Source organism: Phalacrocorax carbo, chromosome 19 (assembly GCF_963921805.1).
Source record: "Phalacrocorax carbo chromosome 19, bPhaCar2.1, whole genome shotgun sequence".
NCBI lineage: Eukaryota > Metazoa > Chordata > Aves > Suliformes > Phalacrocoracidae > Phalacrocorax > Phalacrocorax carbo.
Window position 1 is genome coordinate 8,341,074 of NC_087531.1, and position 27,839 is coordinate 8,368,912.

General features: G+C 64.4%; 6 protein-coding genes across 6 annotated transcripts; all 6 read right to left on the reverse strand.

Annotated features, from left to right (window-relative positions):
• Positions 1-377: 377 nt before the first annotated feature.
• LOC135316464 (proline-rich protein 22-like) lies at positions 378-2,262 on the reverse strand. The gene is made up of 3 exons (XM_064469919.1): positions 2,160-2,262; positions 1,963-2,067; positions 378-1,540 (listed from the first exon to the last, which is right to left on the reverse strand). The coding sequence occupies exons 1-3, from the start codon at positions 2,260-2,262 to the stop codon at positions 378-380; spliced, it is 1,371 nt and encodes a 456-aa protein (XP_064325989.1).
• Positions 2,263-5,323: 3,061 nt separating this feature from the next.
• On the reverse strand, positions 5,324-7,208 carry LOC135316465 (proline-rich protein 22-like). The gene is made up of 3 exons (XM_064469920.1): positions 7,106-7,208; positions 6,909-7,013; positions 5,324-6,486 (listed from the first exon to the last, which is right to left on the reverse strand). Exons 1-3 carry the CDS (start codon positions 7,206-7,208, stop codon positions 5,324-5,326), a joined length of 1,371 nt encoding a protein of 456 aa, XP_064325990.1.
• A 3,061-nt stretch (positions 7,209-10,269) lies between these two features.
• LOC135316466 (proline-rich protein 22-like) lies at positions 10,270-12,154 on the reverse strand. The gene is made up of 3 exons (XM_064469921.1): positions 12,052-12,154; positions 11,855-11,959; positions 10,270-11,432 (listed from the first exon to the last, which is right to left on the reverse strand). The coding sequence occupies exons 1-3, from the start codon at positions 12,152-12,154 to the stop codon at positions 10,270-10,272; spliced, it is 1,371 nt and encodes a 456-aa protein (XP_064325991.1).
• A 3,061-nt stretch (positions 12,155-15,215) lies between these two features.
• Positions 15,216-17,100, reverse strand: LOC135316467 (proline-rich protein 22-like). Its single transcript, XM_064469922.1, has 3 exons — positions 16,998-17,100; positions 16,801-16,905; positions 15,216-16,378 (listed from the first exon to the last, which is right to left on the reverse strand). The coding sequence occupies exons 1-3, from the start codon at positions 17,098-17,100 to the stop codon at positions 15,216-15,218; spliced, it is 1,371 nt and encodes a 456-aa protein (XP_064325992.1).
• Positions 17,101-20,161: 3,061 nt separating this feature from the next.
• On the reverse strand, positions 20,162-22,046 carry LOC135316468 (proline-rich protein 22-like). Its single transcript, XM_064469923.1, has 3 exons — positions 21,944-22,046; positions 21,747-21,851; positions 20,162-21,324 (listed from the first exon to the last, which is right to left on the reverse strand). Exons 1-3 carry the CDS (start codon positions 22,044-22,046, stop codon positions 20,162-20,164), a joined length of 1,371 nt encoding a protein of 456 aa, XP_064325993.1.
• A 3,061-nt stretch (positions 22,047-25,107) lies between these two features.
• Positions 25,108-26,992, reverse strand: LOC135316469 (proline-rich protein 22-like). Its single transcript, XM_064469924.1, has 3 exons — positions 26,890-26,992; positions 26,693-26,797; positions 25,108-26,270 (listed from the first exon to the last, which is right to left on the reverse strand). The coding sequence occupies exons 1-3, from the start codon at positions 26,990-26,992 to the stop codon at positions 25,108-25,110; spliced, it is 1,371 nt and encodes a 456-aa protein (XP_064325994.1).
• Between the last annotated feature and the right edge of the window lie 847 nt (positions 26,993-27,839).

The following is a 27,839-nucleotide window of genomic DNA, read 5'->3' on the forward strand; positions in this document are numbered from 1 at the left end:
GCCCCCCCTGGGGAAGGGGACAGGGGAGTCCCCCACCACCATTGCCTGCTCTGCTGGCGGTGACTCGTCCCTGGGGGAGGCTCGGTGCCCTTTGGGGCTTGCTGGCTGTGATGTGGGGCTCAGCGGGGCTTTTGCACCCCTTGGGTGCCATTTCCCCATGGCCCCTGTGCTCCCTCCCCCTCCCACGCAGGCACAGAGCCGTTCTGGAGAAACAACTTTTAATGGAAAAAAACACAAGGCAACAGGTAAAATCAAAGCTACCCTACCCCACCCACCCTCCAACAGCCTCCCCGCCCTCCGCCCCTAAACACCACCCCCACTCCCCCGCCCTCCACCTCAGCCCCACGCTGCATCTAATCCCCGCCATGCCACCCCCTCTAATCCCGCCCTGCCACCCGCGTGCTGCCTGCCAGAGCCCTGCGCTTGCTGGCGGCCTTTGGCAAGGGGCTCTTCCCCCGCTTCTTGCCCCGTGCCCCTGCCATGGCAGGCTGGGGCCCTGGCAGCTCCCTCCCCGCATCCCCCCACGGCTCCTGCAGCTCCAGCCCGATGCTCTGGACAAACTCTTCCAGGCTCAGGGTGGCGTCGGCGGTCTCGGGGACGCTGTAGTCAGGGCTGAGCAGCTCCTCGGGCAGAGCGAGTGAGGCGAGGTCGCAGGGGGGGATGCCTGCGCTGGTGGCACCAGGGTCCCCGGGCGTGGGGCCGCTGCTGGGACCCTCCGGGCTGATCCCCGACTCGTCCACGGAGCAGCCAAAGAACCTGAGGGCCTCGTGGAGAGGCACCTCATCGGGCAGCGCAAGGTCAGCGGCCGGGTCTCCCAGCGGCTGGTTGTGGGGAGCAGCAGAGGGGCTGGTGTGGACGTGGGTGCCCAGGGGGATGTTGGTGCCCGGGTGTGCCCCCGCGGGGGTGCCGCTGACAGCGATGTTGGTGTGTGCTGGCTGCCCCTCGGCGTGCTCATAGGCGGGGATGGCCGTCGGCGAGATCGGGGAGGCTGTGGCCACCGCTCCAGCCTCTGCGCAGGTGCCACCGGGGTCCCCAGGCATGGGGCCGCTGCTGGGCCCTCCCTGGCTGAGCCCCTCCGCATCCAGGGAGCAACCAAGGAGCCTTAGGGCCTCTTCAAGAAGCTCCTTGTCAGAGACTCCAAGGCCAGCAGCTGGGTCCCCAAGACCTTGGTTGTGGGTGGCAGTCGAGGGGCTGGTGGGGACGTTGGTGCCTGGTGGCATGTTGCATGCCGAGGGTGCAGCCGTGCCTTCAGCGTGCTGGAGGCCAGAGCTGGACGGCGGCTGCACCGGGGAGGCTGGGGCCACCGCTCTCCTCTGCTCTTGGTAGGGGGCGTGGTGTTGGGGTTGGCCGTGGGGGGTGCGTGGGGCTGCCCAGGCCAGGCAGGTCGCGCAGCCCCCGGGGCCCCAGAGGCCAGCACCCGGCAGAGAAGCGGCACCGTGGGCGAGCGTGGCGGTGGCCCGTGGAAGCAGGCTGGTGGTTGTGCGCCGCATGTGGAACGCCCGCGGGTCGAAGAAGCAGCCCCGTGGAGGCCTCTGCAGCCCTGTGGGGGTGAGTGGGAGCCGTGTTGGTCCACGGGGACCCTGCAGGGGCACCTGCTGAGCCAGCCCCCATTGCCTGTAGCCCCCGTCTCTGCACCAGGTACGTTAGGAGCTTGTGGCCGGGGCGCTCCCCGCCTCTGGGGTGATCTGCTGTGCCGGCAAGGTGGGCTTGGAAACTGGGGAGGAGGTTCAGTTTGAGAGGGTGAAATGGGAGGGATGTCCCCAAGCCTTTGGGGAATTCTCTGGAAATTGGATGCGGTGGGCTCCCGTCAGCCAGGGGAGGGCAGCGATGCTCACTCAGGCTTGCTGAAGGCCTGTGCCATATCTGCCGGGGGGCTGGGGATGGTGGTGGGGGGGCTGAAGGTGCCCGTGGGTCGGGGATGCTGAAGGTGTTGGGGTGGCCGAGCAGAGAGGGGTGCCGTACCTGCTGGTGGTGCCTGTGGGGCGTGGGTTGCCACCGCCGGTGGGGGTGCCCAGGCTGCGGGGAAGGGCTGCTCCTGCGCGGGCAGTGGGCACAGGTTGGCTGAGCCTGAAAGAGAGACAGGAGCGATGGCCGGTGGTGAGCTCCGCTCTTGCCCCCAGGAGCGGTCCCCGGGCTGCAGGGCTGGGCTCGTTGCCTACCTGGTGGGGAGAAGGTTTCAGGGAGTACAAAAGTGTGGAGGAGCCGGGGTGCCGGGGCGGCACGGGAGCCGCGCGGTGGGAGCCCCAGTGGTGGCCGCGCCATGGTTCGTTGTGGTTGTTGGCCTCTAAGGAGACTCTGGGGTCTCCCGGGACAGAACGTGTCGGCTGTCCGTGTTCCGCCATGCCCCTAGAGCCTCCCCAGCTCCTCCTGGGGAGGGAAAGGGTTAAGGGGGGCTGGGGTGCCCCCGATGTGTTGCGGGTTCATCAGCTGTCAGCGGCGGTGGGTACAAGTGGCTGTTTCTGGAAGCCTTTGGTCCCTTTGCGGAGCTGGGCTCTCCTTGGGATTCGCGGTCCCCGGTGGAACGAGCCCCACGCCCGGAGTGCTGGGATGGCGGGTAGGGGCTCTTCAGGAGGGGTGGGCAGGGCAGGCGAGGTGGCGGTGCCGACGTGGATGGTGGAAAGGGAGGGGTTTGATGGTGCAGCCCTTGCAGTCAGCGGTGCTGTGGTCGGGAGGCTGCGGGGGAGGACCAGGCGGGTGGCAGCCAAGGCAGCTGTTGGAGTGGCTGTGTGCTGCCGATGGCCCAGCCGGCATGCCGGCAGCGGGGAGTTAGCCTATAGGTGATTAGGAGGAATCTGTGGCCTGGGAGCCAGGCTTCCACTTGCCAGGCATCAGCCGGGAATGCCATCCTGCTGTGAGGAGCAGGCCTGGAAAAATCCTGGACTTTGCTGGGGAGAAGTCGTTTTCACACAGCCTCAGGGATCCCCCCGGGAAAGAGGCCCTTCTCGACTTGCTGGTTGTGAATGGAGGAGGGCTGCTGGGAGAAGGGATGGTCTTGGCCGCAGTGATGGTGAAGCGGTTGAGTTGCAAACGGTCCGTGTAATGAGAAAGAAGGAGAGCAGAGTTGCTCCCCTGGCTTTTGAGAGAGCAAACGTCAAGCTCACCTCGCAACCACAGTCATGATCCAACTGGTTTCTTTGGAGCGGTGGTACAGTCACCTCTTGCTCCCAAGAGTTTAAAGGGGGCAAAGCGTCGGTGAGTTTAATACCCAGCGTGGATCATCATTCTTCAAGTGTCTTTCAGCTGTTATCGTTCACAATCAGTCAACAGTCGACCTACCACGAACTATCAACCCTGCAGCAATCTTCAACATTCGAACGGTGACTAACAGTAGCAACGAGCAAACATACGAACATCATCCTGGGGTTGTGTTGGGACATCCATCTCCCATAGGGATAGGGTTTGAAGGGGGAATGTCAAGTGCATGGGTGCAGACTGGGGGCGTGGCCATTTCACACATGGCATTTAGGGCAGCGTTAGCCTCAGGGACAGCTTTTAAGGGAGCGACTCCTTCACAGCGGACACGGATTTCCGTAGCGTGCTCTTAATACAGCTGATAATAATACAAACTACCACAATTACGATGATGACCGTTAGCAAAGACTGAGGGAGGCTACTTAGCCTCCCCAACAGGGAAATCCCAAACGCACTGAAAACTTTCCCCAGGCACTTAGTCCCTAGCGCAGTGGGCATTTCTCTGGTGTCTTTGGCCATTCTCTTCACCTCGTTCATCTGTTCTCGTAGTGGCACTGAAACGTGTGCCATGTGGACGCAACTGTCACCTCCCGATAGCTTCAGCTTCCCGCATACGCCTTTCTCCCTCGGCAGGAGGAAGTCTAACACAGCTCAGATTTGAGCAGTCGTCTTGCTGGTTTCTTGCAGTCGATGCTTTAAGAGGCCTAGGCTATCATGTGCAGAGTTTGTTAGTGCCTCTAGCTGCAGGCTTGGGTCTAGGAGAGAGTGTTTCGGACTGGAGGGATCCCGATTCCAAAGACTGCGCGCGGTGGCGGTGCAGCTGGTGCAGGGGACAGGAGTGTTGGGGCGAGGACGATGCTCGGGGCGGGCGAGCGTGCGAGATGAGACGGTGAGCGGCAGCATCCCCGGGAGCTGCGCCGTGCCATGCTGATGGCACCGGGACTGCGCCCGTGCAGGCCCCAACGGGACTCCTAACGCCCCAGCGGCATCACTGGGACTGCCCGAAGGAAGGGGCTTATCCCCTACGACTGCCGGTGCCGGGGGCTGCTCTGACGGGACCTCAGCCCGCACCTTCTGCAAGACCCACCCGCAAAGCTGAGGCGGCTCCCCAGAGTCGCCGTTGGCTGCACTGGGCCCACGTTGCAGCAATAAAGAGGGACGAAGCTTCGGGGCACTTTCTGGCCAATGCCATGTCTTGTCATTATTCTTACTGGTTCCCCCTCTCCCAACCCCGCCTCCTTCCTGGTGTTGCAGCTGCCCACGGCGGAGCCCGAGAAGGGGAGGAGGGTCCCTGCCTGGCCTGCACCTCCCTCCCTCGCCATTCTTGGTGTCGTTTGGGGACCTTTTGGTGCGGCAGTGAGGCAAAGGCGTGCTTCGGGGCTGCGCACAGTGGGCCCCGAGGAAGGGCGCGATTGTCTTGCGGGCCTTTGAGGGCCTTTGCAGCGAGCCCTGTCCCTGCTGGAGGGGACGCCGGTCGTGCTCAAGACGAAGGCCTTGCAGGCCCTGTTGGGGGGGGGTGTGCCCTCCCCGGCCCCCGAGCTCTGCCCTTGTCGCAGAGGCTCTGGGTGTCCGCCAGGAGCCGAGGGGGAGCCCTCGCCCTCCCCCTCTTCTTTATCTAGTGAGGCTCAGGGAAGCTGTAGCCCTCCATGTGGTACGGAACCCTTGTCCCAGGGGCTCTGTGCTGCTTTCCGTGTGGGGCCGTGTCTGTGAGTCCTGCAGGGCCCCGACTGTCGTGGCTCCCCCACCAAAGGGCCGCCCCCCCTGGGGAAGGGGACAGGGGAGTCCCCCACCACCATTGCCTGCTCTGCTGGCGGTGACTCGTCCCTGGGGGAGGCTCGGTGCCCTTTGGGGCTTGCTGGCTGTGATGTGGGGCTCAGCGGGGCTTTTGCACCCCTTGGGTGCCATTTCCCCATGGCCCCTGTGCTCCCTCCCCCTCCCACGCAGGCACAGAGCCGTTCTGGAGAAACAACTTTTAATGGAAAAAAACACAAGGCAACAGGTAAAATCAAAGCTACCCTACCCCACCCACCCTCCAACAGCCTCCCCGCCCTCCGCCCCTAAACACCACCCCCACTCCCCCGCCCTCCACCTCAGCCCCACGCTGCATCTAATCCCCGCCATGCCACCCCCTCTAATCCCGCCCTGCCACCCGCGTGCTGCCTGCCAGAGCCCTGCGCTTGCTGGCGGCCTTTGGCAAGGGGCTCTTCCCCCGCTTCTTGCCCCGTGCCCCTGCCATGGCAGGCTGGGGCCCTGGCAGCTCCCTCCCCGCATCCCCCCACGGCTCCTGCAGCTCCAGCCCGATGCTCTGGACAAACTCTTCCAGGCTCAGGGTGGCGTCGGCGGTCTCGGGGACGCTGTAGTCAGGGCTGAGCAGCTCCTCGGGCAGAGCGAGTGAGGCGAGGTCGCAGGGGGGGATGCCTGCGCTGGTGGCACCAGGGTCCCCAGGCGTGGGGCCGCTGCTGGGACCCTCCTGGCTGATCCCCGACTCGTCCACGGAGCAGCCAAAGAACCTGAGGGCCTCGTGGAGAGGCACCTCATCGGGCAGCGCAAGGTCAGCGGCCGGGTCTCCCAGAGGCTGGTTGTGGGGAGCAGCAGAGGGGCTGGTGTGGACGTGGGTGCCCAGGGGGATGTTGGTGCCCGGGTGTGCCCCCGCGGGGGTGCCGCTGACAGCGATGTTGGTGTGTGCTGGCTGCCCCTCGGCGTGCTCATAGGCGGGGATGGCCGTCGGCGAGATCGGGGAGGCTGTGGCCACCGCTCCAGCCTCTGCGCAGGTGCCACCGGGGTCCCCAGGCATGGGGCCGCTGCTGGGCCCTCCCTGGCTGAGCCCCTCCGCATCCAGGGAGCAACCAAGGAGCCTTAGGGCCTCTTCAAGAAGCTCCTTGTCAGAGACTCCAAGGCCAGCAGCTGGGTCCCCAAGACCTTGGTTGTGGGTGGCAGCAGAGGGGCTGGTGGGGACGTTGGTGCCTGGTGGCATGTTGCATGCCGAGGGTGCAGCCGTGCCTTCAGCGTGCTGGAGGCCAGAGCTGGACGGCGGCTGCACCGGGGAGGCTGGGGCCACCGCTCTCCTCTGCTCTTGGTAGGGGGCGTGGTGTTGGGGTTGGCCGTGGGGGGTGCGTGGGGCTGCCCAGGCCAGGCAGGTCGCGCAGCCCCCGGGGCCCCAGAGGCCAGCACCCGGCAGAGAAGCGGCACCGTGGGCGAGCGTGGCGGTGGCCCGTGGAAGCAGGCTGGTGGTTGTGCGCTGCATGTGGAACGCCCGCGGGTCGAAGAAGCAGCCCCGTGGAGGCCTCTGCAGCCCTGTGGGGGTGAGTGGGAGCCGTGTTGGTCCACGGGGACCCTGCAGGGGCACCTGCTGAGCCAGCCCCCATTGCCTGTAGCCCCCGTCTCTGCACCAGGTACGTTAGGAGCGTGTGGCCGGGGCGCTCCCCGCCTCTGGGGTGATCTGCTGTGCCGGCAAGGTGGGCTTGGAAACTGGGGAGGAGGTTCAGTTTGAGAGGGTGAAATGGGAGGGATGTCCCCAAGCCTTTGGGGAATTCTCTGGAAATTGGATGTGGTGGGCTCCCGTCAGCCAGGGGAGGGCAGCGATGCTCACTCAGGCTTGCTGAAGGCCTGTGCCATATCTGCCGGGGGGCTGGGGATGGTGGTGGGGGGGCTGAAGGTGCCCGTGGGTCGGGGATGCTGAAGGTGTTGGGGTGGCCGAGCAGAGAGGGGTGCCGTACCTGCTGGTGGTGCCTGTGGGGCGTGGGTTGCCACCGCCGGTGGGGGTGCCCAGGCTGCGGGGAAGGGCTGCTCCTGCGCGGGCAGTGGGCACAGGTTGGCTGAGCCTGAAAGAGAGACAGGAGCGATGGCCGGTGGTGAGCTCCGCTCTTGCCCCCAGGAGTGGTCCCCGGGCTGCAGGGCTGGGCTCGTTGCCTACCTGGTGGGGAGAAGGTTTCGGGGAGTACAAAAGTGTGGAGGAGCCGGGGTGCCGGGGCGGCACGGGAGCCGCGCGGTGGGAGCCCCAGTGGTGGCCGCGCCATGGTTCGTTGTGGTTGTTGGCCTCTAAGGAGACTCTGGGGTCTCCCGGGACAGAACGTGTCGGCTGTCCGTGTTCCGCCATGCCCCTAGAGCCTCCCCAGCTCCTCCTGGGGAGGGAAAGGGTTAAGGGGGGCTGGGGTGCCCCCGATGTGTTGCGGGTTCATCAGCTGTCAGCGGCGGTGGGTACAAGTGGCTGTTTCTGGAAGCCTTTGGTCCCTTTGCGGAGCTGGGCTCTCCTTGGGATTCGCGGTCCCCGGTGGAACGAGCCCCACGCCTGGAGTGCTGGGATGGCGGGTAGGGGCTCTTCAGGAGGGGTGGGCAGGGCAGGCGAGGTGGCGGTGCCGACGTGGATGGTGGAAAGGGAGGGGTTTGATGGTGCAGCCCTTGCAGTCAGCGGTGCTGTGGTCGGGAGGCTGCGGGGGAGGACCAGGCGGGTGGCAGCCAAGGCAGCTGTTGGAGTGGCTGTGTGCTGCCGATGGCCCAGCCGGCATGCCGGCAGCGGGGAGTTAGCCTATAGGTGATTAGGAGGAATCTGTGGCCTGGGAGCCAGGCTTCCACTTGCCAGGCATCAGCCGGGAATGCCATCCTGCTGTGAGGAGCAGGCCTGGAAAAATCCTGGACTTTGCTGGGGAGAAGTCGTTTTCACACAGCCTCAGGGATCCCCCCGGGAAAGAGGCCCTCCTCGACTTGCTGGTTGTGAATGGAGGAGGGCTGGTGGGAGAAGGGATGGTCTTGGCCGCAGTGATGGTGAAGCGGTTGAGTTGAAAACGGTCCGTGTAATGAGAAAGAAGGAGAGCAGAGTTGCTCCCCTGGCTTTTGAGAGAGCAAACGTCAAGCTCACCTCGCAACCACAGTCATGATCCAGCTGGTTTCTTTGGAGCGGTGGTACAGTCACCTCTTGCTCCCAAGAGTTTAAAGGGGGCAAAGCGTCGGTGAGTTTAATACCCAGCGTGGATCATCATTCTTCAAGTGTCTTTCAGCTGTTATCGTTCGCAATCAGTCAACAGTCGACCTACCACGAACTATCAACCCTGCAGCAATCTTCAACATTCGAACGGTGACTAACAGTAGCAACGAGCAAACATACGAACATCATCCTGGGGTTGTGTTGGGACATCCATCTCCCATAGGGATAGGGTTTGAAGGGGGAATGTCAAGTGCGTGGGTGCAGACTGGGGGCGTGGCCATTTCACACATGGCATTTAGGGCAGCGTTAGCCTCAGGGACAGCTTTTAAGGGAGCGACTCCTTCACAGCGGACACGGATTTCCGTAGCGTGCTCTTAATACAGCTGATAATAATACAAACTACCACAATTACGATGATGACCGTTAGCAAAGACTGAGGGAGGCTACTTAGCCTCCCCAACAGGGAAATCCCAAACGCACTGAAAACTTTCCCCAGGCACTTAGTCCCTAGCGCAGTGGGCATTTCTCTGGTGTCTTTGGCCATTCTCTTCACCTCGTTCATCTGTTCTCGTAGTGGCACTGAAACGTGTGCCATGTGGACGCAACTGTCACCTCCCGATAGCTTCAGCTTCCCGCATACGCCTTTCTCCCTCGGCAGGAGGAAGTCTAACACAGCTCAGATTTGAGCAGTCGTCTTGCTGGTTTCTTGCAGTCGATGCTTTAAGAGGCCTAGGCTATCATGTGCAGAGTTTGTTAGTGCCTCTAGCTGCAGGCTTGGGTCTAGGAGAGAGTGTTTCGGACTGGAGGGATCCCGATTCCAAAGACTGCGCGCGGTGGCGGTGCAGCTGGTGCAGGGGACAGGAGTGTTGGGGCGAGGACGATGCTCGGGGCGGGCGAGCGTGCGAGATGAGACGGTGAGCGGCAGCATCCCCGGGAGCTGCGCCGTGCCATGCTGATGGCACCGGGACTGCGCCCGTGCAGGCCCCAACGGGACTCCTAACGCCCCAGCGGCATCACTGGGACTGCCCGAAGGAAGGGGCTTATCCCCTACGACTGCCGGTGCCGGGGGCTGCTCTGACGGGACCTCAGCCCGCACCTTCTGCAAGACCCACCCGCAAAGCTGAGGCGGCTCCCCAGAGTCGCCGTTGGCTGCACTGGGCCCACGTTGCAGCAATAAAGAGGGACGAAGCTTCGGGGCACTTTCTGGCCAATGCCATGTCTTGTCATTATTCTTACTGGTTCCCCCTCTCCCAACCCCGCCTCCTTCCTGGTGTTGCAGCTGCCCACGGCGGAGCCCGAGAAGGGGAGGAGGGTCCCTGCCTGGCCTGCAGCTCCCTCCCTCGCCATTCTTGGTGTCGTTTGGGGACCTTTTGGTGCGGCAGTGAGGCAAAGGCGTGCTTCGGGGCTGCGCACAGTGGGCCCCGAGGAAGGGCGCGATTGTCTTGCGGGCCTTTGAGGGCCTTTGCAGCGAGCCCTGTCCCTGCTGGAGGGGACGCCGGTCGTGCTCAAGACGAAGGCCTTGCAGGCCCTGTTGGGGGGGGGTGTGCCCTCCCCGGCCCCCGAGCTCTGCCCTTGTCGCAGAGGCTCTGGGTGTCCGCCAGGAGCCGAGGGGGAGCCCTCGCCCTCCCCCTCTTCTTTATCTCGTGAGGCTCAGGGAAGCTGTAGCCCTCCATGTGGTACGGAACCCTTGTCCCAGGGGCTCTGTGCTGCTTTCCGTGTGGGGCCGTGTCTGTGAGTCCTGCAGGGCCCCGACTGTCATGGCTCCCCCACCAAAGGGCCGCCCCCCCTGGGGAAGGGGACAGGGGAGTCCCCCACCACCATTGCCTGCTCTGCTGGCGGTGACTCGTCCCTGGGGGAGGCTCGGTGCCCTTTGGGGCTTGCTGGCTGTGATGTGGGGCTCAGCGGGGCTTTTGCACCCCTTGGGTGCCATTTCCCCATGGCCCCTGTGCTCCCTCCCCCTCCCACGCAGGCACAGAGCCGTTCTGGAGAAACAACTTTTAATGGAAAAAAACACAAGGCAACAGGTAAAATCAAAGCTACCCTACCCCACCCACCCTCCAACAGCCTCCCCGCCCTCCGCCCCTAAACACCACCCCCACTCCCCCGCCCTCCACCTCAGCCCCACGCTGCATCTAATCCCCGCCATGCCACCCCCTCTAATCCCGCCCTGCCACCCGCGTGCTGCCTGCCAGAGCCCTGCGCTTGCTGGCGGCCTTTGGCAAGGGGCTCTTCCCCCGCTTCTTGCCCCGTGCCCCTGCCATGGCAGGCTGGGGCCCTGGCAGCTCCCTCCCCGCATCCCCCCACGGCTCCTGCAGCTCCAGCCCGATGCTCTGGACAAACTCTTCCAGGCTCAGGGTGGCGTCGGCGGTCTCGGGGACGCTGTAGTCAGGGCTGAGCAGCTCCTCGGGCAGAGCGAGTGAGGCGAGGTCGCAGGGGGGGATGCCTGCGCTGGTGGCACCCGGGTCCCCAGGCGTGGGGCCGCTGCTGGGCCCTCCCTGGCTGATCCCCGACTCGTCCATGGAGCAGCCAAAGAACCTGAGGGCCTCGTGGAGAGGCACCTCATCGGGCAGCGCAAGGTCAGCGGCCGGGTCTCCCAGCGGCTGGTTGTGGGGAGCAGCAGAGGGGCTGGTGTGGACGTGGGTGCCCAGGGGGATGTTGGTGCCCGGGTGTGCCCCCGCGGGGGTGCCGCTGACAGCGATGTTGGTGTGTGCTGGCTGCCCCTCGGCGTGCTCATAGGCGGGGATGGCCGTCGGCGAGATCGGGGAGGCTGTGGCCACCGCTCCAGCCTCTGCGCAGGTGCCACCGGGGTCCCCAGGCATGGGGCCGCTGCTGGGCCCTCCCTGGCTGAGCCCCTCCGCATCCAGGGAGCAACCAAGGAGCCTTAGGGCCTCTTCAAGAAGCTCCTTGTCAGAGACTCCAAGGCCAGCAGCTGGGTCCCCAAGACCTTGGTTGTGGGTGGCAGTCGAGGGGCTGGTGGGGACGTTGGTGCCTGGTGGCATGTTGCATGCCGAGGGTGCAGCCGTGCCTTCAGCGTGCTGGAGGCCAGAGCTGGACGGCGGCTGCACCGGGGAGGCTGGGGCCACCGCTCTCCTCTGCTCTTGGTAGGGGGCGTGGTGTTGGGGTTGGCCGTGGGGGGTGCGTGGGGCTGCCCAGGCCAGGCAGGTCGCGCAGCCCCCGGGGCCCCAGAGGCCAGCACCCGGCAGAGAAGCGGCACCGTGGGCGAGCGTGGCGGTGGCCCGTGGAAGCAGGCTGGTGGTTGTGCGCTGCATGTGGAACGCCCGCGGGTCGAAGAAGCAGCCCCGTGGAGGCCTCTGCAGCCCTGTGGGGGTGAGTGGGAGCCGTGTTGGTCCACGGGGACCCTGCAGGGGCACCTGCTGAGCCAGCCCCCATTGCCTGTAGCCCCCGTCTCTGCACCAGGTACGTTAGGAGCTTGTGGCCGGGGCGCTCCCCGCCTCTGGGGTGATCTGCTGTGCCGGCAAGGTGGGCTTGGAAACTGGGGAGGAGGTTCAGTTTGAGAGGGTGAAATGGGAGGGATGTCCCCAAGCCTTTGGGGAATTCTCTGGAAATTGGATGCGGTGGGCTCCCGTCAGCCAGGGGAGGGCAGCGATGCTCACTCAGGCTTGCTGAAGGCCTGTGCCATATCTGCCGGGGGGCTGGGGATGGTGGTGGGGGGGCTGAAGGTGCCCGTGGGTCGGGGATGCTGAAGGTGTTGGGGTGGCCGAGCAGAGAGGGGTGCCGTACCTGCTGGTGGTGCCTGTGGGGCGTGGGTTGCCACCGCCGGTGGGGGTGCCCAGGCTGCGGGGAAGGGCTGCTCCTGCGCGGGCAGTGGGCACAGGTTGGCTGAGCCTGAAAGAGAGACAGGAGCGATGGCCGGTGGTGAGCTCCGCTCTTGCCCCCAGGAGTGGTCCCCGGGCTGCAGGGCTGGGCTCGTTGCCTACCTGGTGGGGAGAAGGTTTCGGGGAGTACAAAAGTGTGGAGGAGCCGGGGTGCCGGGGCGGCACGGGAGCCGCGCGGTGGGAGCCCCAGTGGTGGCCGCGCCATGGTTCGTTGTGGTTGTTGGCCTCTAAGGAGACTCTGGGGTCTCCCGGGACAGAACGTGTCGGCTGTCCGTGTTCCGCCATGCCCCTAGAGCCTCCCCAGCTCCTCCTGGGGAGGGAAAGGGTTAAGGGGGGCTGGGGTGCCCCCGATGTGTTGCGGGTTCATCAGCTGTCAGCGGCGGTGGGTACAAGTGGCTGTTTCTGGAAGCCTTTGGTCCCTTTGCGGAGCTGGGCTCTCCTTGGGATTCGCGGTCCCCGGTGGAACGAGTCCCACGCCTGGAGTGCTGGGATGGCGGGTAGGGGCTCTTCAGGAGGGGTGGGCAGGGCAGGCGAGGTGGCGGTGCCGACGTGGATGGTGGAAAGGGAGGGGTTTGATGGTGCAGCCCTTGCAGTCAGCGGTGCTGTGGTCGGGAGGCTGCGGGGGAGGACCAGGCGGGTGGCAGCCAAGGCAGCTGTTGGAGTGGCTGTGTGCTGCCGATGGCCCAGCCGGCATGCCGGCAGCGGGGAGTTAGCCTATAGGTGATTAGGAGGAATCTGTGGCCTGGGAGCCAGGCTTCCACTTGCCAGGCATCAGCCGGGAATGCCATCCTGCTGTGAGGAGCAGGCCTGGAAAAATCCTGGACTTTGCTGGGGAGAAGTCGTTTTCACACAGCCTCAGGGATCCCCCCGGGAAAGAGGCCCTCCTCGACTTGCTGGTTGTGAATGGAGGAGGGCTGGTGGGAGAAGGGATGGTCTTGGCCACAGTGATGGTGAAGCGGTTGAGTTGAAAACGGTCCGTGTAATGAGAAAGAAGGAGAGCAGAGTTGCTCCCCTGGCTTTTGAGAGAGCAAACGTCAAGCTCACCTCGCAACCACAGTCATGATCCAACTGGTTTCTTTGGAGCGGTGGTACAGTCACCTCTTGCTCCCAAGAGTTTAAAGGGGGCAAAGCGTCGGTGAGTTTAATACCCAGCGTGGATCATCATTCTTCAAGTGTCTTTCAGCTGTTATCGTTCGCAATCAGTCAACAGTCGACCTACCACGAACTATCAACCCTGCAGCAATCTTCAACATTCGAACGGTGACTAACAGTAGCAACGAGCAAACATACGAACATCATCCTGGGGTTGTGTTGGGACATCCATCTCCCATAGGGATAGGGTTTGAAGGGGGAATGTCAAGTGCGTGGGTGCAGACTGGGGGCGTGGCCATTTCACACATGGCATTTAGGGCAGCGTTAGCCTCAGGGACAGCTTTTAAGGGAGCGACTCCTTCACAGCGGACACGGATTTCCGTAGCGTGCTCTTAATACAGCTGATAATAATACAAACTACCACAATTACGATGATGACCGTTAGCAAAGACTGAGGGAGGCTACTTAGCCTCCCCAACAGGGAAATCCCAAACGCACTGAAAACTTTCCCCAGGCACTTAGTCCCTAGCGCAGTGGGCATTTCTCTGGTGTCTTTGGCCATTCTCTTCACCTCGTTCATCTGTTCTCGTAGTGGCACTGAAACGTGTGCCATGTGGACGCAACTGTCACCTCCCGATAGCTTCAGCTTCCCGCATACGCCTTTCTCCCTCGGCAGGAGGAAGTCTAACACAGCTCAGATTTGAGCAGCCGTCTTGCTGGTTTCTTGCAGTCGATGCTTTAAGAGGCCTAGGCTATCATGTGCAGAGTTTGTTAGTGCCTCTAGCTGCAGGCTTGGGTCTAGGAGAGAGTGTTTCGGACTGGAGGGATCCCGATTCCAAAGACTGCGCGCGGTGGCGGTGCAGCTGGTGCAGGGGACAGGAGTGTTGGGGCGAGGACGATGCTCGGGGCGGGCGAGCGTGCGAGATGAGACGGTGAGCGGCAGCATCCCCGGGAGCTGCGCCGTGCCATGCTGATGGCACCGGGACTGCGCCCGTGCAGGCCCCAACGGGACTCCTAACGCCCCAGCGGCATCACTGGGACTGCCCGAAGGAAGGGGCTTATCCCCTACGACTGCCGGTGCCGGGGGCTGCTCTGACGGGACCTCAGCCCGCACCTTCTGCAAGACCCACCCGCAAAGCTGAGGCGGCTCCCCAGAGTCGCCGTTGGCTGCACTGGGCCCACGTTGCAGCAATAAAGAGGGACGAAGCTTCGGGGCACTTTCTGGCCAATGCCATGTCTTGTCATTATTCTTACTGGTTCCCCCTCTCCCAACCCCGCCTCCTTCCTGGTGTTGCAGCTGCCCACGGCGGAGCCCGAGAAGGGGAGGAGGGTCCCTGCCTGGCCTGCAGCTCCCTCCCTCGCCATTCTTGGTGTCGTTTGGGGACCTTTTGGTGCGGCAGTGAGGCAAAGGTGTGCTTCGGGGCTGCGCACAGTGGGCCCCGAGGAAGGGCGCGATTGTCTTGCGGGCCTTTGAGGGCCTTTGCAGCGAGCCCTGTCCCTGCTGGAGGGGACGCCGGTCGTGCTCAAGACGAAGGCCTTGCAGGCCCTGTTGGGGGGGGGTGTGCCCTCCCCGGCCCCCGAGCTCTGCCCTTGTCGCAGAGGCTCTGGGTGTCCGCCAGGAGCCGAGGGGGAGCCCTCGCCCTCCCCCTCTTCTTTATCTAGTGAGGCTCAGGGAAGCTGTAGCCCTCCATGTGGTACGGAACCCTTGTCCCAGGGGCTCTGTGCTGCTTTCCGTGTGGGGCCGTGTCTGTGAGTCCTGCAGGGCCCCGACTGTCGTGGCTCCCCCACCAAAGGGCCGCCCCCCCTGGGGAAGGGGACAGGGGAGTCCCCCACCACCATTGCCTGCTCTGCTGGCGGTGACTCGTCCCTGGGGGAGGCTCGGTGCCCTTTGGGGCTTGCTGGCTGTGATGTGGGGCTCAGCGGGGCTTTTGCACCCCTTGGGTGCCATTTCCCCATGGCCCCTGTGCTCCCTCCCCCTCCCACGCAGGCACAGAGCCGTTCTGGAGAAACAACTTTTAATGGAAAAAAACACAAGGCAACAGGTAAAATCAAAGCTACCCTACCCCACCCACCCTCCAACAGCCTCCCCGCCCTCCGCCCCTAAACACCACCCCCACTCCCCCGCCCTCCACCTCAGCCCCACGCTGCATCTAATCCCCGCCATGCCACCCCCTCTAATCCCGCCCTGCCACCCGCGTGCTGCCTGCCAGAGCCCTGCGCTTGCTGGCGGCCTTTGGCAAGGGGCTCTTCCCCCGCTTCTTGCCCCGTGCCCCTGCCATGGCAGGCTGGGGCCCTGGCAGCTCCCTCCCCGCATCCCCCCACGGCTCCTGCAGCTCCAGCCCGATGCTCTGGACAAACTCTTCCAGGCTCAGGGTGGCGTCGGCGGTCTCGGGGACGCTGTAGTCAGGGCTGAGCAGCTCCTCGGGCAGAGCGAGTGAGGCGAGGTCGCAGGGGGGGATGCCTGCGCTGGTGGCACCCGGGTCCCCAGGCGTGGGGCCGCTGCTGGGCCCTCCCTGGCTGATCCCCGACTCGTCCATGGAGCAGCCAAAGAACCTGAGGGCCTCGTGGAGAGGCACCTCATCAGGCAGCGCAAGGTCAGCGGCCGGGTCTCCCAGCGGCTGGTTGTGGGGAGCAGCAGAGGGGCTGGTGTGGACGTGGGTGCCCAGGGGGATGTTGGTGCCCGGGTGTGCCCCCGCGGGGGTGCCGCTGACAGCGATGTTGGTGTGTGCTGGCTGCCCCTCGGCGTGCTCATAGGCGGGGATGGCCGTCGGCGAGATCGGGGAGGCTGTGGCCACCGCTCCAGCCTCTGCGCAGGTGCCACCGGGGTCCCCAGGCATGGGGCCGCTGCTGGGCCCTCCCTGGCTGAGCCCCTCCGCATCCAGGGAGCAACCAAGGAGCCTTAGGGCCTCTTCAAGAAGCTCCTTGTCAGAGACTCCAAGGCCAGCAGCTGGGTCCCCAAGACCTTGGTTGTGGGTGGCAGCAGAGGGGCTGGTGGGGACGTTGGTGCCTGGTGGCATGTTGCATGCCGAGGGTGCAGCCGTGCCTTCAGCGTGCTGGAGGCCAGAGCTGGACGGCGGCTGCACCGGGGAGGCTGGGGCCACCGCTCTCCTCTGCTCTTGGTAGGGGGCGTGGTGTTGGGGTTGGCCGTGGGGGGTGCGTGGGGCTGCCCAGGCCAGGCAGGTCGCGCAGCCCCCGGGGCCCCAGAGGCCAGCACCCGGCAGAGAAGCGGCACCGTGGGCGAGCGTGGCGGTGGCCCGTGGAAGCAGGCTGGTGGTTGTGCGCTGCATGTGGAACGCCCGCGGGTCGAAGAAGCAGCCCCGTGGAGGCCTCTGCAGCCCTGTGGGGGTGAGTGGGAGCCGTGTTGGTCCACGGGGACCCTGCAGGGGCACCTGCTGAGCCAGCCCCCATTGCCTGTAGCCCCCGTCTCTGCACCAGGTACGTTAGGAGCGTGTGGCCGGGGCGCTCCCCGCCTCTGGGGTGATCTGCTGTGCCGGCAAGGTGGGCTTGGAAACTGGGGAGGAGGTTCAGTTTGAGAGGGTGAAATGGGAGGGATGTCCCCAAGCCTTTGGGGAATTCTCTGGAAATTGGATGCGGTGGGCTCCCGTCAGCCAGGGGAGGGCAGCGATGCTCACTCAGGCTTGCTGAAGGCCTGTGCCATATCTGCCGGGGGGCTGGGGATGGTGGTGGGGGGGCTGAAGGTGCCCGTGGGTCGGGGATGCTGAAGGTGTTGGGGTGGCCGAGCAGAGAGGGGTGCCGTACCTGCTGGTGGTGCCTGTGGGGCGTGGGTTGCCACCGCCGGTGGGGGTGCCCAGGCTGCGGGGAAGGGCTGCTCCTGCGCGGGCAGTGGGCACAGGTTGGCTGAGCCTGAAAGAGAGACAGGAGCGATGGCCGGTGGTGAGCTCCGCTCTTGCCCCCAGGAGTGGTCCCCGGGCTGCAGGGCTGGGCTCGTTGCCTACCTGGTGGGGAGAAGGTTTCGGGGAGTACAAAAGTGTGGAGGAGCCGGGGTGCCGGGGCGGCACGGGAGCCGCGCGGTGGGAGCCCCAGTGGTGGCCGCGCCATGGTTCGTTGTGGTTGTTGGCCTCTAAGGAGACTCTGGGGTCTCCCGGGACAGAACGTGTCGGCTGTCCATGTTCCGCCATGCCCCTAGAGCCTCCCCAGCTCCTCCTGGGGAGGGAAAGGGTTAAGGGGGGCTGGGGTGCCCCCGATGTGTTGCGGGTTCATCAGCTGTCAGCGGCGGTGGGTACAAGTGGCTGTTTCTGGAAGCCTTTGGTCCCTTTGCGGAGCTGGGCTCTCCTTGGGATTCGCGGTCCCCGGTGGAACGAGTCCCACGCCTGGAGTGCTGGGATGGCGGGTAGGGGCTCTTCAGGAGGGGTGGGCAGGGCAGGCGAGGTGGCGGTGCCGACGTGGATGGTGGAAAGGGAGGGGTTTGATGGTGCAGCCCTTGCAGTCAGCGGTGCTGTGGTCGGGAGGCTGCGGGGGAGGACCAGGCGGGTGGCAGCCAAGGCAGCTGTTGGAGTGGCTGTGTGCTGCCGATGGCCCAGCCGGCATGCCGGCAGCGGGGAGTTAGCCTATAGGTGATTAGGAGGAATCTGTGGCCTGGGAGCCAGCCTTCCACTTGCCAGGCATCAGCCGGGAATGCCATCCTGCTGTGAGGAGCAGGCCTGGAAAAATCCTGGACTTTGCTGGGGAGAAGTCGTTTTCACACAGCCTCAGGGATCCCCCCGGGAAAGAGGCCCTCCTCGACTTGCTGGTTGTGAATGGAGGAGGGCTGCTGGGAGAAGGGATGGTCTTGGCCGCAGTGATGGTGAAGCGGTTGAGTTGAAAACGGTCCGTGTAATGAGAAAGAAGGAGAGCAGAGTTGCTCCCCTGGCTTTTGAGAGAGCAAACGTCAAGCTCACCTCGCAACCACAGTCATGATCCAACTGGTTTCTTTGGAGCGGTGGTACAGTCACCTCTTGCTCCCAAGAGTTTAAAGGGGGCAAAGCGTCGGTGAGTTTAATACCCAGCGTGGATCATCATTCTTCAAGTGTCTTTCAGCTGTTATCGTTCGCAATCAGTCAACAGTCGACCTACCACGAACTATCAACCCTGCAGCAATCTTCAACATTCGAACGGTGACTAACAGTAGCAACGAGCAAACATACGAACATCATCCTGGGGTTGTGTTGGGACATCCATCTCCCATAGGGATAGGGTTTGAAGGGGGAATGTCAAGTGCGTGGGTGCAGACTGGGGGCGTGGCCATTTCACACATGGCATTTAGGGCAGCGTTAGCCTCAGGGACAGCTTTTAAGGGAGCGACCCCTTCACAGCGGACACGGATTTCCGTAGCGTGCTCTTAATACAGCTGATAATAATACAAACTACCACAATTACGATGATGACCGTTAGCAAAGACTGAGGGAGGCTACTTAGCCTCCCCAACAGGGAAATCCCAAACGCACTGAAAACTTTCCCCAGGCACTTAGTCCCTAGCGCAGTGGGCATTTCTCTGGTGTCTTTGGCCATTCTCTTCACCTCGTTCATCTGTTCTCGTAGTGGCACTGAAACGTGTGCCATGTGGACGCAACTGTCACCTCCCGATAGCTTCAGCTTCCCGCATACGCCTTTCTCCCTCGGCAGGAGGAAGTCTAACACAGCTCAGATTTGAGCAGCCGTCTTGCTGGTTTCTTGCAGTCGATGCTTTAAGAGGCCTAGGCTATCATGTGCAGAGTTTGTTAGTGCCTCTAGCTGCAGGCTTGGGTCTAGGAGAGAGTGTTTCGGACTGGAGGGATCCCGATTCCAAAGATTGCGCGCGGTGGCGGTGCAGCTGGTGCAGGGGACAGGAGTGTTGGGGCGAGGACGATGCTCGGGGCGGGCGAGCGTGCGAGATGAGATGGTGAGCGGCAGCATCCCCGGGAGCTGCGCCGTGCCATGCTGATGGCACCGGGACTGCGCCCGTGCAGGCCCCAACGGGACTCCTAACGCCCCAGCGGCATCACTGGGACTGCCCGAAGGAAGGGGCTTATCCCCTACGACTGCCGGTGCCGGGGGCTGCTCTGACGGGACCTCAGCCCGCACCTTCTGCAAGACCCACCCGCAAAGCTGAGGCGGCTCCCCAGAGTCGCCGTTGGCTGCACTGGGCCCACGTTGCAGCAATAAAGAGGGACGAAGCTTCGGGGCACTTTCTGGCCAATGCCATGTCTTGTCATTATTCTTACTGGTTCCCCCTCTCCCAACCCCGCCTCCTTCCTGGTGTTGCAGCTGCCCACGGCGGAGCCCGAGAAGGGGAGGAGGGTCCCTGCCTGGCCTGCAGCTCCCTCCCTCGCCATTCTTGGTGTCGTTTGGGGACCTTTTGGTGCGGCAGTGAGGCAAAGGTGTGCTTCGGGGCTGCGCACAGTGGGCCCCGAGGAAGGGCGCGATTGTCTTGCGGGCCTTTGAGGGCCTTTGCAGCGAGCCCTGTCCCTGCTGGAGGGGACGCCGGTCGTGCTCAAGACGAAGGCCTTGCAGGCCCTGTTGGGGGGGGGTGTGCCCTCCCCGGCCCCCGAGCTCTGCCCTTGTCGCAGAGGCTCTGGGTGTCCGCCAGGAGCCGAGGGGGAGCCCTCGCCCTCCCCCTCTTCTTTATCTCGTGAGGCTCAGGGAAGCTGTAGCCCTCCATGTGGTACGGAACCCTTGTCCCAGGGGCTCTGTGCTGCTTTCCGTGTGGGGCCGTGTCTGTGAGTCCTGCAGGGCCCCGACTGTCGTGGCTCCCCCACCAAAGGGCCGCCCCCCCTGGGGGAGGGGACAGGGGAGTCCCCCACCACCATTGCCTGCTCTGCTGGCGGTGACTCGTCCCTGGGGGAGGCTCGGTGCCCTTTGGGGCTTGCTGGCTGTGATGTGGGGCTCAGCGGGGCTTTTGCACCCCTTGGGTGCCATTTCCCCATGGCCCCTGTGCTCCCTCCCCCTCCCACGCAGGCACAGAGCCGTTCTGGAGAAACAACTTTTAATGGAAAAAAACACAAGGCAACAGGCAAAATCAAAGCTACCCTACCCCACCCACCCTCCAACAGCCTCCCCGCCCTCCGCCCCTAAACACCACCCCCACTCCCCCGCCCTCCACCTCAGCCCCACGCTGCATCTAATCCCCGCCATGCCACCCCCTCTAATCCCGCCCTGCCACCCGCGTGCTGCCTGCCAGAGCCCTGCGCTTGCTGGCGGCCTTTGGCAAGGGGCTCTTCCCCCGCTTCTTGCCCCGTGCCCCTGCCATGGCAGGCTGGGGCCCTGGCAGCTCCCTCCCCGCATCCCCCCACGGCTCCTGCAGCTCCAGCCCGATGCTCTGGACAAACTCTTCCAGGCTCAGGGTGGCGTCGGCGGTCTCGGGGACGCTGTAGTCAGGGCTGAGCAGCTCCTCGGGCAGAGCGAGTGAGGCGAGGTCGCAGGGGGGGATGCCTGCGCTGGTGGCACCCGGGTCCCCAGGCGTGGGGCCGCTGCTGGGCCCTCCCTGGCTGATCCCCGACTCGTCCATGGAGCAGCCAAAGAACCTGAGGGCCTCGTGGAGAGGCACCTCATCGGGCAGCGCAAGGTCAGCGGCCGGGTCTCCCAGCGGCTGGTTGTGGGGAGCAGCAGAGGGGCTGGTGTGGACGTGGGTGCCCAGGGGGATGTTGGTGCCCGGGTGTGCCCCCGCGGGGGTGCCGCTGACAGCGATGTTGGTGTGTGCTGGCTGCCCCTCGGCGTGCTCATAGGCGGGGATGGCCGTCGGCGAGATCGGGGAGGCTGTGGCCACCGCTCCAGCCTCTGCGCAGGTGCCACCGGGGTCCCCAGGCATGGGGCCGCTGCTGGGCCCTCCCTGGCTGAGCCCCTCCGCATCCAGGGAGCAACCAAGGAGCCTTAGGGCCTCTTCAAGAAGCTCCTTGTCAGAGACTCCAAGGCCAGCAGCTGGGTCCCCAAGACCTTGGTTGTGGGTGGCAGCAGAGGGGCTGGTGGGGACGTTGGTGCCTGGTGGCATGTTGCATGCCGAGGGTGCAGCCGTGCCTTCAGCGTGCTGGAGGCCAGAGCTGGACGGCGGCTGCACCGGGGAGGCTGGGGCCACCGCTCTCCTCTGCTCTTGGTAGGGGGCGTGGTGTTGGGGTTGGCCGTGGGGGGTGCGTGGGGCTGCCCAGGCCAGGCAGGTCGCGCAGCCCCCGGGGCCCCAGAGGCCAGCACCCGGCAGAGAAGCGGCACCGTGGGCGAGCGTGGCGGTGGCCCGTGGAAGCAGGCTGGTGGTTGTGCGCTGCATGTGGAACGCCCGCGGGTCGAAGAAGCAGCCCCGTGGAGGCCTCTGCAGCCCTGTGGGGGTGAGTGGGAGCCGTGTTGGTCCACGGGGACCCTGCAGGGGCACCTGCTGAGCCAGCCCCCATTGCCTGTAGCCCCCGTCTCTGCACCAGGTACGTTAGGAGCTTGTGGCCGGGGCGCTCCCCGCCTCTGGGGTGATCTGCTGTGCCGGCAAGGTGGGCTTGGAAACTGGGGAGGAGGTTCAGTTTGAGAGGGTGAAATGGGAGGGATGTCCCCAAGCCTTTGGGGAATTCTCTGGAAATTGGATGTGGTGGGCTCCCGTCAGCCAGGGGAGGGCAGCGATGCTCACTCAGGCTTGCTGAAGGCCTGTGCCATATCTGCCGGGGGGCTGGGGATGGTGGTGGGGGGGCTGAAGGTGCCCGTGGGTCGGGGATGCTGAAGGTGTTGGGGTGGCCGAGCAGAGAGGGGTGCCGTACCTGCTGGTGGTGCCTGTGGGGCGTGGGTTGCCACCGCCGGTGGGGGTGCCCAGGCTGCGGGGAAGGGCTGCTCCTGCGCGGGCAGTGGGCACAGGTTGGCTGAGCCTGAAAGAGAGACAGGAGCGATGGCCGGTGGTGAGCTCCGCTCTTGCCCCCAGGAGTGGTCCCCGGGCTGCAGGGCTGGGCTCGTTGCCTACCTGGTGGGGAGAAGGTTTCGGGGAGTACAAAAGTGTGGAGGAGCCGGGGTGCCGGGGCGGCACGGGAGCCGCGCGGTGGGAGCCCCAGTGGTGGCCGCGCCATGGTTCGTTGTGGTTGTTGGCCTCTAAGGAGACTCTGGGGTCTCCCGGGACAGAACGTGTCGGCTGTCCGTGTTCCGCCATGCCCCTAGAGCCTCCCCAGCTCCTCCTGGGGAGGGAAAGGGTTAAGGGGGGCTGGGGTGCCCCCGATGTGTTGCGGGTTCATCAGCTGTCAGCGGCGGTGGGTACAAGTGGCTGTTTCTGGAAGCCTTTGGTCCCTTTGCGGAGCTGGGCTCTCCTTGGGATTCGCGGTCCCCGGTGGAACGAGCCCCACGCCTGGAGTGCTGGGATGGCGGGTAGGGGCTCTTCAGGAGGGGTGGGCAGGGCAGGCGAGGTGGCGGTGCCGACGTGGATGGTGGAAAGGGAGGGGTTTGATGGTGCAGCCCTTGCAGTCAGCGGTGCTGTGGTCGGGAGGCTGCGGGGGAGGACCAGGCGGGTGGCAGCCAAGGCAGCTGTTGGAGTGGCTGTGTGCTGCCGATGGCCCAGCCGGCATGCCGGCAGCGGGGAGTTAGCCTATAGGTGATTAGGAGGAATCTGTGGCCTGGGAGCCAGGCTTCCACTTGCCAGGCATCAGCCGGGAATGCCATCCTGCTGTGAGGAGCAGGCCTGGAAAAATCCTGGACTTTGCTGGGGAGAAGTCGTTTTCACACAGCCTCAGGGATCCCCCCGGGAAAGAGGCCCTCCTCGACTTGCTGGTTGTGAATGGAGGAGGGCTGCTGGGAGAAGGGATGGTCTTGGCCGCAGTGATGGTGAAGCGGTTGAGTTGCAAACGGTCCGTGTAATGAGAAAGAAGGAGAGCAGAGTTGCTCCCCTGGCTTTTGAGAGAGCAAACGTCAAGCTCACCTCGCAACCACAGTCATGATCCAACTGGTTTCTTTGGAGCGGTGGTACAGTCACCTCTTGCTCCCAAGAGTTTAAAGGGGGCAAAGCGTCGGTGAGTTTAATACCCAGCGTGGATCATCATTCTTCAAGTGTCTTTCAGCTGTTATCGTTCGCAATCAGTCAACAGTCGACCTACCACGAACTATCAACCCTGCAGCAATCTTCAACATTCGAACGGTGACTAACAGTAGCAACGAGCAAACATACGAACATCATCCTGGGGTTGTGTTGGGACATCCATCTCCCATAGGGATAGGGTTTGAAGGGGGAATGTCAAGTGCGTGGGTGCAGACTGGGGGCGTGGCCATTTCACACATGGCATTTAGGGCAGCGTTAGCCTCAGGGACAGCTTTTAAGGGAGCGACTCCTTCACAGCGGACACGGATTTCCGTAGCGTGCTCTTAATACAGCTGATAATAATACAAACTACCACAATTACGATGATGACCGTTAGCAAAGACTGAGGGAGGCTACTTAGCCTCCCCAACAGGGAAATCCCAAACGCACTGAAAACTTTCCCCAGGCACTTAGTCCCTAGCGCAGTGGGCATTTCTCTGGTGTCTTTGGCCATTCTCTTCACCTCATTCATCTGTTCTCGTAGTGGCACTGAAACGTGTGCCATGTGGACGCAACTGTCACCTCCCGATAGCTTCAGCTTCCCGCATACGCCTTTCTCCCTCGGCAGGAGGAAGTCTAACACAGCTCAGATTTGAGCAGCCGTCTTGCTGGTTTCTTGCAGTCGATGCTTTAAGAGGCCTAGGCTATCATGTGCAGAGTTTGTTAGTGCCTCTAGCTGCAGGCTTGGGTCTAGGAGAGAGTGTTTCGGACTGGAGGGATCCCGATTCCAAAGATTGCGCGCGGTGGCGGTGCAGCTGGTGCAGGGGACAGGAGTGTTGGGGCGAGGACGATGCTCGGGGCGGGCGAGCGTGCGAGATGAGACGGTGAGCGGCAGCATCCCCGGGAGCTGCACCGTGCCATGCTGATGGCACCGGGACTGCGCCCGTGCAGGCCCCAACGGGACTCCTAACGCCCCAGCGGCATCACTGGGACTGCCCGAAGGAAGGGGCTTATCCCCTACGACTGCCGGTGCCGGGGGCTGCTCTGACGGGACCTCAGCCCGCACCTTCTGCAAGACCCACCCGCAAAGCTGAGGCGGCTCCCCAGAGTCGCCGTTGGCTGCACTGGGCCCACGTTGCAGCAATAAAGAGGGACGAAGCTTCGGGGCACTTTCTGGCCAATGCCATGTCTTGTCATTATTCTTACTGGTTCCCCCTCTCCCAACCCCGCCTCCTTCCTGGTGTTGCAGCTGCCCACGGCGGAGCCCGAGAAGGGGAGGAGGGTCCCTGCCTGGCCTGCAGCTCCCTCCCTCGCCATTCTTGGTGTCGTTTGGGGACCTTTTGGTGCGGCAGTGAGGCAAAGGTGTGCTTCGGGGCTGCGCACAGTGGGCCCCGAGGAAGGGCGCGATTGTCTTGCGGGCCTTTGAGGGCCTTTGCAGCGAGCCCTGTCCCTGCTGGAGGGGACGCCGGTCGTGCTCAAGACGAAGGCCTTGCAGGCCCTGTTGGGGGGGGGTGTGCCCTCCCCGGCCCCCGAGCTCTGCCCTTGTCGCAGAGGCTCTGGGTGTCCGCCAGGAGCCGAGGGGGAGCCCTCGCCCTCCCCCTCTTCTTTATCTAGTGAGGCTCAGGGAAGCTGTAGCCCTCCATGTGGTACGGAACCCTTGTCCCAGGGGCTCTGTGCTGCTTTCCGTGTGGGGCCGTGTCTGTGAGTCCTGCAGGGCCCCGACTGTCGTGGCTCCCCCACCAAAGGGCCGCCCCCCCTGGGGAAGGGGACAGGGGAGTCCCCCACCACCATTGCCTGCTCTGCTGGCGGTGACTCGTCCCTGGGGGAGGCTCGGTGCCCTTTGGGGCTTGCTGGCTGTGATGTGGGGCTCAGCGGGGCTTTTGCACCCCTTGGGTGCCATTTCCCCATGGCCCCTGTGCTCCCTCCCCCTCCCACGCAGGCACAGAGCCGTTCTGGAGAAACAACTTTTAATGGAAAAAAACACAAGGCAACAGGTAAAATCAAAGCTACCCTACCCCACCCACCCTCCAACAGCCTCCCCGCCCTCCGCCCCTAAACACCACCCCCACTCCCCCGCCCTCCACCTCAGCCCCACGCTGCATCTAATCCCCGCCATGCCACCCCCTCTAATCCCGCCCTGCCACCCGCGTGCTGCCTGCCAGAGCCCTGCGCTTGCTGGCGGCCTTTGGCAAGGGGCTCTTCCCCCGCTTCTTGCCCCGTGCCCCTGCCATGGCAGGCTGGGGCCCTGGCAGCTCCCTCCCCGCATCCCCCCACGGCTCCTGCAGCTCCAGCCCGATGCTCTGGACAAACTCTTCCAGGCTCAGGGTGGCGTCGGCGGTCTCGGGGACGCTGTAGTCAGGGCTGAGCAGCTCCTCGGGCAGAGCGAGTGAGGCGAGGTCGCAGGGGGGGATGCCTGCGCTGGTGGCACCAGGGTCCCCAGGCGTGGGGCCGCTGCTGGGACCCTCCGGGCTGATCCCCGACTCGTCCATGGAGCAGCCAAAGAACCTGAGGGCCTCGTGGAGAGGCACCTCATCGGGCAGCGCAAGGTCAGCGGCCGGGTCTCCCAGAGGCTGGTTGTGGGGAGCAGCAGAGGGGCTGGTGTGGACGTGGGTGCCCAGGGGGATGTTGGTGCCCGGGTGTGCCCCCGCGGGGGTGCCGCTGACAGCGATGTTGGTGTGTGCTGGCTGCCCCTCGGCGTGCTCATAGGCGGGGATGGCCGTCGGCGAGATCGGGGAGGCTGTGGCCACCGCTCCAGCCTCTGCGCAGGTGCCACCGGGGTCCCCAGGCATGGGGCCGCTGCTGGGCCCTCCCTGGCTGAGCCCCTCCGCATCCAGGGAGCAACCAAGGAGCCTTAGGGCCTCTTCAAGAAGCTCCTTGTCAGAGACTCCAAGGCCAGCAGCTGGGTCCCCAAGACCTTGGTTGTGGGTGGCAGTCGAGGGGCTGGTGGGGACGTTGGTGCCTGGTGGCATGTTGCATGCCGAGGGTGCAGCCGTGCCTTCAGCGTGCTGGAGGCCAGAGCTGGACGGCGGCTGCACCGGGGAGGCTGGGGCCACCGCTCTCCTCTGCTCTTGGTAGGGGGCGTGGTGTTGGGGTTGGCCGTGGGGGGTGCGTGGGGCTGCCCAGGCCAGGCAGGTCGCGCAGCCCCCGGGGCCCCAGAGGCCAGCACCCGGCAGAGAAGCGGCACCGTGGGCGAGCGTGGCGGTGGCCCGTGGAAGCAGGCTGGTGGTTGTGCGCTGCATGTGGAACGCCCGCGGGTCGAAGAAGCAGCCCCGTGGAGGCCTCTGCAGCCCTGTGGGGGTGAGTGGGAGCCGTGTTGGTCCACGGGGACCCTGCAGGGGCACCTGCTGAGCCAGCCCCCATTGCCTGTAGCCCCCGTCTCTGCACCAGGTACGTTAGGAGCTTGTGGCCGGGGCGCTCCCCGCCTCTGGGGTGATCTGCTGTGCCGGCAAGGTGGGCTTGGAAACTGGGGAGGAGGTTCAGTTTGAGAGGGTGAAATGGGAGGGATGTCCCCAAGCCTTTGGGGAATTCTCTGGAAATTGGATGCGGTGGGCTCCCGTCAGCCAGGGGAGGGCAGCGATGCTCACTCAGGCTTGCTGAAGGCCTGTGCCATATCTGCCGGGGGGCTGGGGATGGTGGTGGGGGGGCTGAAGGTGCCCGTGGGTCGGGGATGCTGAAGGTGTTGGGGTGGCCGAGCAGAGAGGGGTGCCGTACCTGCTGGTGGTGCCTGTGGGGCGTGGGTTGCCACCGCCGGTGGGGGTGCCCAGGCTGCGGGGAAGGGCTGCTCCTGCGCGGGCAGTGGGCACAGGTTGGCTGAGCCTGAAAGAGAGACAGGAGCGATGGCCGGTGGTGAGCTCCGCTCTTGCCCCCAGGAGTGGTCCCCGGGCTGCAGGGCTGGGCTCGTTGCCTACCTGGTGGGGAGAAGGTTTCGGGGAGTACAAAAGTGTGGAGGAGCCGGGGTGCCGGGGCGGCACGGGAGCCGCGCGGTGGGAGCCCCAGTGGTGGCCGCGCCATGGTTCGTTGTGGTTGTTGGCCTCTAAGGAGACTCTGGGGTCTCCCGGGACAGAACGTGTCGGCTGTCCGTGTTCCGCCATGCCCCTAGAGCCTCCCCAGCTCCTCCTGGGGAGGGAAAGGGTTAAGGGGGGCTGGGGTGCCCCCGATGTGTTGCGGGTTCATCAGCTGTCAGCGGCGGTGGGTACAAGTGGCTGTTTCTGGAAGCCTTTGGTCCCTTTGCGGAGCTGGGCTCTCCTTGGGATTCGCGGTCCCCGGTGGAACGAGTCCCACGCCTGGAGTGCTGGGATGGCGGGTAGGGGCTCTTCAGGAGGGGTGGGCAGGGCAGGCGAGGTGGCGGTGCCGACGTGGATGGTGGAAAGGGAGGGGTTTGATGGTGCAGCCCTTGCAGTCAGCGGTGCTGTGGTCGGGAGGCTGCGGGGGAGGACCAGGCGGGTGGCAGCCAAGGCAGCTGTTGGAGTGGCTGTGTGCTGCCGATGGCCCAGCCAGCATGCCGGCAGCGGGGAGTTAGCCTATAGGTGATTAGGAGGAATCTGTGGCCTGGGAGCCAGGCTTCCACTTGCCAGGCATCACCTGGGAATGCCATCCTGCTGTGAGGAGCAGGCCTGGAAAAATCCTGGACTTTGCTGGGGAGAAGTCGTTTTCACACATCCTCAGGGATCCCCCGGGAAAGAGGCCCTCCTCGACTTGCTGGTTGTGAATGGAGGAGGGCTGGTGGGAGAAGGGATGGTCTTGGCCACAGTGATGGTGAAGCGGTTGAGTTGCAAACGGTCCGTGTAATGAGAAAGAAGGAGAGCAGAGTTGCTCCCCTGGCTTTTGAGAGAGCAAACGTCAAGCTCACCTCGCAACC

Bases quoted from the DNA above. Each gene is read 5' to 3' on its own strand.
- LOC135316464 (XM_064469919.1), bottom strand. From the start codon at position 2,262: ATGGCGCGGCCACCACTGGGGCTCCCACCGCGCGGCTCCCGTGCCGCC. The intron at 2,068-2,159 runs GTAGGCAACGAG...TCTCTCTTTCAG, and splicing joins TGAAACCTTCTCCCCACCAG to GCTCAGCCAACCTGTGCCCA. The intron at 1,541-1,962 runs GTACGGCACCCC...TCACCCCCACAG, and splicing joins CCCACAGGCACCACCAGCAG to GGCTGCAGAGGCCTCCACGG.
- LOC135316465 (XM_064469920.1), bottom strand. From the start codon at position 7,208: ATGGCGCGGCCACCACTGGGGCTCCCACCGCGCGGCTCCCGTGCCGCC. The intron at 7,014-7,105 runs GTAGGCAACGAG...TCTCTCTTTCAG, and splicing joins CGAAACCTTCTCCCCACCAG to GCTCAGCCAACCTGTGCCCA. The intron at 6,487-6,908 runs GTACGGCACCCC...TCACCCCCACAG, and splicing joins CCCACAGGCACCACCAGCAG to GGCTGCAGAGGCCTCCACGG.
- LOC135316466 (XM_064469921.1), bottom strand. From the start codon at position 12,154: ATGGCGCGGCCACCACTGGGGCTCCCACCGCGCGGCTCCCGTGCCGCC. The intron at 11,960-12,051 runs GTAGGCAACGAG...TCTCTCTTTCAG, and splicing joins CGAAACCTTCTCCCCACCAG to GCTCAGCCAACCTGTGCCCA. The intron at 11,433-11,854 runs GTACGGCACCCC...TCACCCCCACAG, and splicing joins CCCACAGGCACCACCAGCAG to GGCTGCAGAGGCCTCCACGG.
- LOC135316467 (XM_064469922.1), bottom strand. From the start codon at position 17,100: ATGGCGCGGCCACCACTGGGGCTCCCACCGCGCGGCTCCCGTGCCGCC. The intron at 16,906-16,997 runs GTAGGCAACGAG...TCTCTCTTTCAG, and splicing joins CGAAACCTTCTCCCCACCAG to GCTCAGCCAACCTGTGCCCA. The intron at 16,379-16,800 runs GTACGGCACCCC...TCACCCCCACAG, and splicing joins CCCACAGGCACCACCAGCAG to GGCTGCAGAGGCCTCCACGG.
- LOC135316468 (XM_064469923.1), bottom strand. From the start codon at position 22,046: ATGGCGCGGCCACCACTGGGGCTCCCACCGCGCGGCTCCCGTGCCGCC. The intron at 21,852-21,943 runs GTAGGCAACGAG...TCTCTCTTTCAG, and splicing joins CGAAACCTTCTCCCCACCAG to GCTCAGCCAACCTGTGCCCA. The intron at 21,325-21,746 runs GTACGGCACCCC...TCACCCCCACAG, and splicing joins CCCACAGGCACCACCAGCAG to GGCTGCAGAGGCCTCCACGG.
- LOC135316469 (XM_064469924.1), bottom strand. From the start codon at position 26,992: ATGGCGCGGCCACCACTGGGGCTCCCACCGCGCGGCTCCCGTGCCGCC. The intron at 26,798-26,889 runs GTAGGCAACGAG...TCTCTCTTTCAG, and splicing joins CGAAACCTTCTCCCCACCAG to GCTCAGCCAACCTGTGCCCA. The intron at 26,271-26,692 runs GTACGGCACCCC...TCACCCCCACAG, and splicing joins CCCACAGGCACCACCAGCAG to GGCTGCAGAGGCCTCCACGG.